Genomic DNA, 8,504 nt, shown 5'->3' on the forward strand with positions numbered 1-8,504 from the left:
CCTCAGCAAAACCTTAGTTAGGTCTGGACTAGATCATTTAGGTGGCAGAGACTTCATCTTAGCTGCTTTACAGGTGAAATGATATTCAGTTGCCTGAACTAAGCTTGCTGGTTAAGCACATAAAAGCATCACAGGAGGCGAGCAGTGAGAGAGAGGGCTTAAGAGGCAGATTTCTCTGTGGTGCCTCTACGGTGCCTTGAGATGTGATGTCTGTCTCCAGTTAAGTCACAGGTTGGATGATGGGGGTCTGGGAAAGGCTGTGGTGGCAGCCACAAGCTAAGTGTTTTTTTCAGAAGAGCAAATAAAACCAAGACCCTGAAGTAAAGTGTTTCCAGGACTGCACACTCAAAGTTCATTGCTCCCTGGAGCCCTTTATTCAGAGGGGTTCAGTAGTGGGGTGCTACAAAGATCCCAACCTCACCACTTCCCGATTGGCCCACACAATTTCATGAATGAGGAAATCAGTCTCCTGTTCCACCTCTGCATGGCGGAGATCAAGCTCAGTCAAAGTCTTGTTGTTTGCCAGCCCTTCAAGCAGCTGCTTCCCACCATCCTGCAAAAGCATGAGAGGGGATGGTTAAAGGAGGACATCCAAAACAGAAGTGTATTGCTCCTTTTCCCTCCTCCCCAGGACAACTTCTGCTGCTGTCAGTGGGAGGTCCATGAGATGGTTCCAAAAGGGATAAAAGCCTCCACCCAGGTCTAAAATGTTGCTTACAGGAGAAGTGCAGAGGAAGAGTGTAACCTTATGCAGCTTTCTGTGATACGACACATGCTAATGACTCCCTCCGGGTACCATGTCAGGAGTCCTCAAGCTCATGCTGGTTAATAGCACATCTGGCAATGATAACCTGAGAGGAGTCTGCTCCCTCCTGTCCCCTGGTTCCCAGCTCACTGCTGGCTGGGGACAAATGGATTAGAGGGCTGTTCCTCATCTTGGCAGTGATGAGAGCCCCTGAACTGGCGGTTTTCTGTCTGGATGCCATTTCCCAGGCTGGGTTGGCTTTCCTGAGGGGAATATCTCATGAAACTGAAGACCAGCCTGCATGAGACAGAAAATGTGATGTAGCCTTAGGGAGACAACCCACTCTGAGGAATTTCCCTCCATACATGAAGCACTGTATTTAGGGATGTGACAATTTGAATTTTTTTTCTGCTGTTGCTATTCCCTTTCAGGTACCAAATATGCCTTCTGCCCCTTCTCCATCCAGATGGTCCCCTTGTCCCAACACTCTGCCTCTTAGCTCTTTCGCCTAAAAGGGCAGAGCAAAAAGGACTGGGAAGAGGTCTCTTTTTAATGGGGTACAGAGGTCAGAGTTGGATGCATCTCTAGCAAAATACCAAACTTTCCCAATGATAATGCTACCAGACACCTTTTGGGCTGCCATGGAACTTCACAAATGGGTGACAGGAGACCTCATCAGAAGGAAGATGCTAAGCACAGAGATTGTTATTTACTAAACAAAAATCCTTCTATCCTTTCCAGCCTTTGCTCCCTTCTATCATTAAACTCAAATGGTTTTGCACATCAAGGACCATAAAACTCAGAACTCAGAAAAGGTTTTCTGCCGTCAAATCCTTTTAAAACCCTTGTCAAATACATTGATGCCTATATTCCTGCCAGCAGGGACAACTGGTCTTGCTGCCTCTTTATTTGACAGTGAGAATAATTGAGGCAGTGCAGAAAGTTTAAAAATCCAGCATGATTGCTTTTAGCTGTCTAGTTTCAGATTTCTAAAGCTCTTTTTAATCAGCAGAAGAGAAGCAGTCTGGTTTATGGGCATGTTGCATACTGCAGCTCTTAGGGATGGTAGTAAGATCTGTGGATGTTCTTCTGTCTAGAAAATGTAAGCCTATGTTTTAGGAGCCAGTTACAAGCACACAGACATGACATTCCTGACCCACCACACTGCTCCAGGGCTGCAGGTGAGTTAAAGCTCCACAACTAAGCCAATTTTCTAATAGTCTCCTCTGAGCGTATGATGGACAGGAGAAATTCTGGGAAGGGTGACACTCTCTGTGTGCTGCTGAGTGACAGATGGCACAGCAGATCCGAAGCACGGAGGATATGCATGAGACCCTCATCTCATGCTTCCTATCATTAACTACACTCACGTGTGCGAAATGTCTGTGATTCTTCCCAGACATGCTTCCTTGTTTTCAGTTTCCTGGGGGAAATCCCTCTCTGCCCAAAAACCCAAAGCCTCAAAGACAGATTCAGCCCTATGAACAGAGCTAAATGTAACAAGTGAGGTAAATGTGTGTTCATGCAGAGAAGGTGTCCTTCTCTTTCCTGACATCTGCTACAGTCTCTTCCCTGCTCACAACTGATTTTTATCATAGCAAGAATGCAAAGTGAGGGATGCATCTGCTGTGCAAGGCCACCACACAGGCTCACAGACTGCAGGGAGAAGAGGCTTCTCTTACCAGCCCCAGGTGGTTGCATGAGAAGTTGATGCTCGTCAGAGTCGTGTTCTGAGCCAGGACCTGGGAGAACACTGCCGCAGTTGGCTCTGACAGGTTATTACTTCCCAGATGGAGGGACTTCAGGCTGGTGTTGGTCAGCAGGGCACGGCCAATCGCCTCCCCACCTTTGTCCTCTACGAAGTTGAGGCGCAGATTCAGGGAGGTCAGGGTGGAGCTCTCAGCTAGGCCTTGAGCAAGAGCCTGAGCCCCCAGGTGACAGATCTGGTTGTTACACAGATTGAGGGTTTCTAATCGGCTGTGGCTGATCAGCTTTCCGAGAGCTTGTGCCCCATTGTCCCGGATAAGATTGTGGGACAAGTCCAGCTCCAACAAGTGAGGGTGATCCTGCAAGTTACGGGCCAGGAGCTTGATTTTGTCATCATCCACTTTGCTTCGTGTCAGCTTGAAAACCTGTGGGCATAGAAATCAGGGTCACTAAAACAGCCAATGCTTTGGACTGAACTTTGTACAAGATCATCATGGAGCTAAACCTGTGGTCCACCAGACAGGATTTATCTCCCTTCACTTCAGACATCTTTAGCTAGCAGGCTCAAGTAGTTGCTTTCCTAGTGGGCTGATACTTCCAGCAAGCAGGGCATGCCACTGATGTCCCATGCCTACTCTAGGGAAAAAGGGTTTGTGTCCTGGAAATGCCTGTTCCTTTCCTCTGACTGCACAAGGTCTCTAACTGGGGGCTAAATTAAAGCAAAATAAAGCTGTCCAAATGTTTGCAGCAACAAGCAGTGGAATCCGCCCCAGATCACAGTCGAACCTGTCTTAATGAAGACACGCACCAGTGGTAACCACAGCACAATGTCTTGTGTGGCAAGAGCATCTTAATAGCCACAAGAGAGGTAATTTCTCTTCTGGAAGCCATATTTCCCAAAGTATGCCAATCTGAGGAGTTCATCCAGCTTACTCTGGCACCACTTTGGATAGCAATGCCCACTGATGTTTTGGAGGGGCTGAGTATCTGCATTGCAGTTGCCACAGAGCTGAAGATACTGTTAGTGCTTGGGAGGAAAATCCCTCATTGCTCTAAGGCAAGTGTGAGTGTTTCCCCACACTGTTCTTGGGGGTCTTTGCTCCTCTGGGAGAGGTTGGCATGCATTTACTGAGCAAAACTACCAAAAATTCCTTATGAAAAGCTCCCTCTGGACTTTTCCTCTCCTCCCTCCCAGAACTATATGAGTGTGGATACTAAATGCAAAATGCAAGCAGGGAACAGAGCCTGTGTGAAACTAAGTCACACAGGCTTCTCACTCTGGCCTGGGAAACCATGAGAAAGAATCCAAACAGTCCTTGGTAAAGGACAACAATCTTTGCAGGTGTTGTTTAGTCAAGGAGTGGTGTTCCACTTAACCAATGCTGGTGATGTGTTACTTTAATGACCAATGAGAGTTTTACCTCTCGGACCTTCTCGAACATATCTATAAATGAAGATCAAGAATAATAAACTTTGCTCTCTTGGACAATGCAGCTAAGAGAGTCATGTCGTACTGCTTCGCCGTTTTTAATATAGTGCGACATATGAGGAGTTAAAACAGTGGAGTGCTTCTGCCCCTTACACTACAGGTAACAAGTTTTGTGGGAGCAAGTATTTTTCTCACTGATCCTTTGACAACCCATTCTAACAAGGACGTGGCAGAGCAAGATACTCAGCACTAGGCCAGCAGGTTAACATCTCTGCATTCTGACAGTCTGTAACTTGCAAAAGGAAGGGTGCTACCAGCAAGAAAAACCAGTCCCTGTATTTCTATCCACAGACAATTTTAAGATCTAGCTGAGGGAGTAAGGTTCAGTTTGGGTATATTACTTTCAAGTTACGGCACATCTTCACGGCAGCAGCCAAATTGGAGCAGTCCAGCTCAGTGAAGTTAAAGAGGCTCCACTCAAAGTTCATACCACAGCTCTTCACACCGTAAGTGAGATGAAGCTCTTCAAGGTAAGGGAGAGCAGTAATGAGATCTTTCAGGTCATAGTGATGTGTGTAGACCTCACCAAGTTCGGCATCATCCTCTGTGTCAGAGAGGTCATTGCTCTCCTCCTTTTGATCCACCAGCAAAGGTGGCAGGAACTGATCAATCTCCAGTTTCCGCACGTAGCCTTTGCAGAGTGGGATGAGCTCTAGGACCTGTTTGGGGTCTGTGGTGTTAGGGATGAAAATCTTCAGAATATTCTCCAGGTGACGTTCAAAGAACATCCGTTTCCAGCTGTCTCCATAGTTGGAGATGTCATACACTTGCCAGCGCTCCATACAGCACCTCTTCCAGTAGTCCTCATGGCTTACTATGTTGGCAGTCACAGTGAGTGGAAGGCTGGTCGAGAGCCTGTCCACCACCTTCTTTTGGTGCTCAGGCAGAAGATAGTTCAAAATAGGGTTCTCTGGAAGAGATAAAAAGAATGAGAGGTTGGTCTGGGCATAGGAACAATTGCTGGCACTGTGGTTCTGCCTGGGCCCCTAGCTGTGTGTCCATGCCCTCCCATCTGCTGATACTGGCTCTCTCCTCAGCTGCCAGAAGCTGGAGCAGAGAGCTAAGCTGGCAGAAGACATGTAGGATTCATTTATACATTTCCATATACAATTTCTAACTTTTACAATGAAACATCAGCGTAATTGGGTTTGCCCTCATAATAGTTGGGAACTGCACCAGAAACTGAGCTCCCCATTAGTTTGAATGCAGTTTATATTCAGAGAAGGAATTCTGCTCCCAAGACAACTAATTCAGTCTTACAGTGATGGGAGAGTTTGGCTTGCCATTTGCTGAACTTTCTCCCTTTTGGTTTCTAAGCATATTGAAGAACAGTATTTGAGAACATGTGTGCTTTTCATGCAGGTCCTCATGCCTATTTATCTTAATCCAAAATCGGTCTTACCTCAAATTGATTTCTCTTCCTTTTTGCTGAAGCACACTCGTAGCTTTTAGGTCCACCTTGTTTAAATAAAAGTTCTGTTTTCCCAGGTACTCTTCCCTGAGTCTCTTTCCCAATGCTTGCCCTAAGTCTCAGCTGTCTTCTCTGGTGGAAGTTCTTTGTGGCAAGAAATGCCAGAGGAAAGCCACGTATACTCGCATCATAAATATTTAGTTACGTTTACACAGTTGTATTGAGTAACATAAATCATCAGTGGAGAAACCTATCTATGCATGGGAAACCAGATTATCAAATACTAAGTGGGGTTAGCTTATATTTCCCCTATTTCTGGGGCATTCGCTTCCTAAGGACATTGACAGTTTTAGCACAGCCCCTTCCTGTCAGTGTCCCACAGCTGACACTGCAATGATCTTCTCTGCAAAGTCCCATGACACAAGGAGAGGTGGGACACATATGGGCAGGGCTGGGCTAGCTTCACTCAGGCTCACTGTCACAGGGTGGCTTTACCTTTAAGGTGGTTTTGGGAGCTAAGGAAGTTGAAGCTGTTGGTGGCTGATGGGAGTCTTTTCTCCTAACCAATTATCAGTCATTTCTAAGAATTGACAGCAGTTTTGACCATTAAAAAGTGAAGTCAATTTGTGAACACCCCCTTAAGATGTAAAGTCAAAGGCCTCTTGTGCTCTTTGTGTTTCTGGCTTCTGGAAAGGTAACAAGGCTCTGTCTTGGCCTCCTCCCCCCGCCTCCAGGCCCAGACAAGGCTGCAGAAGGGGAGGGAGAGGGAAGCAGAGCTGGCCAGCTGGGCTTAGTTTCCAGTTTCTGCTGCTGGACTGAAACCTGACACCATGAACTCTTGCAGCTTTTCTAAGGCTTTAATTCTTTTACCACCTGGATAAAACGTACAGATTACTCCTTTTTCCCAGAGAGACACAGAGAGAGACAATCAACATGAAGAAGACATCATAAAACCACCAATGACAGTGAGGAAAAGAGTTAAGTTTTAGATGGGGAGAGAATAAGGAGATGCGTTATAAGCTGAAATATCTTTCTGTTAAAGCTATGGAGATGGACAATAGTAGTTTGAAAAAACTCCTTTAATTCATGACAAAGTATATTGGGAGGAATGGAGTGTTCAAAGTGTGGATTTTTGAGCAAAGAGAGAGTAATTGTGATACAGTGAGGTGCTGGAACAGAGTGAAGTGAAGATTTGAGGCCTTGAGGGCAATGTGAAAACTGTTTCCAGGGAAGCTCACAGAGACAGATGAAGAAAACTTTTGCCTTTGAATAACTCATCCTTAAAATGACATCCCTAGACTCATGGCCCATACACACCTCAGAGTGATGTGAAATGGGAGGAGTGAGCTCTGATGACAGGATTTCTGGGCAGCTGGCATCAGAAAAATAGAAAACTATAACAGAAATAGTTTTCTTGTGAAAAACTCCATGGATTAGCAGAAGAAGACTTCTGTTTCTCTACAAAGGCTGATGAAAAGACTCTAGCAGGAATTGGGACTGTTTTAACCACCAAAGTTCTAAAGTTTTTCTGTCTCTATGTTGTCACGTGTAGAAAAGAATGGTCAAGTAGTGGGGGATAAAAGAGTATTCTGGAAGTTTATTCTGGTGTTTTTATTCTTGTAGTTTTGTTAATAAACTTTATTTATTCCTTTTAAGTTTTAAGCCTGTTTTGCTCTTGTTCTAATCCATATCTCACAGCAAGAAATAAGTAATTTTTTAGTTACTGCTTTAAAATGTGACACTCACTCAAGGCCCCGCTGTGGGCAAGGTACAGCCTTACAGCTCAGATAGCAGCACAGGCTCCCCATGAAAATGAGCACACTGCCTTTATGCATGCACAATGCAGGTCCAAAGCATTTGTCATCAAACTGACAGATCAGGCTGCTAGGACTGCAAAGTTATCCCAGCTCAGACCCTCAAGTACCATCAGCTCCTGGCATAAGGCAGCACCTCTGTACTGTCTTACAGTCCCAGTGTAGACATAGCCTTAAAACTATCATTGGTCTTTGCTACCACTTCATTGAGTCAGCCAAAAAGACAGGCAGACCCTTCTTTTCCTCCTCCCAGTCAGCTGTCAGATGAGAAACCCTTCTTCTGTTTTGCTTTGTTTCATCAGTCCACCTGCTTCAAAAGCACATTCCCTGCCTGAGGATGTAACTTGTCACATCACCACCAGAAGCCATGGAGAAGGGCTGAGCCTGTGAGTACAATACTGAGATGATAGTTCCTCTGGGCAGGGAGAAATTCTCAATCTCTTTGTACAGCACTCAGTACAACAGGACTTCATCCTCAAGCCAATCCTCCATACCCTAATGTCTGTATGAATCAAGAGCAGGAAACAGCAACTGCACAGCCCCGATCATGGTTGAGGTGAGTCCAGAAGAGCATGGATGGAAGAAGGTATGACAGAACAAGGTCAGTACAGAGTCACATCCTGGACTGCAGCCCAGAAGACTGCAGCCATCCCTGGAGTGTATATATAATACACACTTAGTAACTAAACAGTTTGTTTAACTGGCTGCCCAAGGGGATATTTCTCCCCATCTGTTCCTTTGGCAGGGCTGGGTGCCACACTGTCTTTCAGATGCATCTGCCTGCCTTGTTGACCCTCTGCTTTCTGGGACTGACCCTCTCTACATGTGTCCTAGAGTAAATGCGCTCCCACTTACTTTCGAAATTCTGAACGATGTGCTGGAGGCAGAGCTCAGTGAGGTGGGGGACAGTGACCAGGGACCAACTGGGATCCTCAGTGATGCAGCGGGGTGTGTAGAATGAGCCATCAGCAAGGTTGGCCTGAGGTGGACATGGTGAGGGAATGGCTCTGCTCTTGTCACCAGGTGCTGGCTGCTGCATCCTTGCTCAAGACCTACTTCTCCTTCAGGAGAAGCAAGAGGAAAACTCCTTGAGAGTCACCACTACGTGGTTACCTGCAAAAGAGAACAGCAGCTTTAGAAGGAAGCCAGCAATATTAATGGTCAGCTCTCCTGTAATGCACTTGCTCTTTGCCTGCCTCCTCTGCTTTGGACTGGAAGCATTGTAGCCAAACAACTATAACTCAGCCTCATCTTTGTATCCTGCCCTGTGCAAAGAGATCTCTAGGTACCACATCCAATAAGGAGATAATAAGGTGGTGTTAATTCAGAGTGCTTGTG

The 8,504-nt window shown here is 45.9% G+C and overlaps 1 protein-coding gene across 1 annotated transcript; it reads right to left on the reverse strand.

The window, feature by feature from the left end:
* Positions 1–367: 367 nt before the first annotated feature.
* Positions 368–8,273, reverse strand: TCTE1 (t-complex-associated-testis-expressed 1). The gene is made up of 4 exons (XM_058835523.1): positions 8,022–8,273; positions 4,283–4,851; positions 2,428–2,877; positions 368–553 (listed from the first exon to the last, which is right to left on the reverse strand). The coding sequence occupies exons 1-4, from the start codon at positions 8,203–8,205 to the stop codon at positions 401–403; spliced, it is 1,356 nt and encodes a 451-aa protein (XP_058691506.1). The 5' UTR covers positions 8,206–8,273; the 3' UTR covers positions 368–400.
* Between the last annotated feature and the right edge of the window lie 231 nt (positions 8,274–8,504).

This window comes from Poecile atricapillus, chromosome 3, assembly GCF_030490865.1.
Source record: "Poecile atricapillus isolate bPoeAtr1 chromosome 3, bPoeAtr1.hap1, whole genome shotgun sequence".
Taxonomy (NCBI): domain Eukaryota; kingdom Metazoa; phylum Chordata; class Aves; order Passeriformes; family Paridae; genus Poecile; species Poecile atricapillus.

Excerpts from the sequence above, each read along its gene's own strand:
- TCTE1 (XM_058835523.1), bottom strand. The coding sequence starts at position 8,205 with ATGCAGCAGCCAGCACCTGGTGACAAGAGCAGAGCCATTCCCTCACCA. Across the intron at positions 2,878-4,282 it reads AGATGTGCCGTAACTTGAAA|GTTTTCAAGCTGACACGAAG; the intron begins GTAATATACCCA and ends CTATGCCCACAG. Across the intron at positions 554-2,427 it reads CATGCAACCACCTGGGGCTG|GATGGTGGGAAGCAGCTGCT; the intron begins GTAAGAGAAGCC and ends ATGCTTTTGCAG.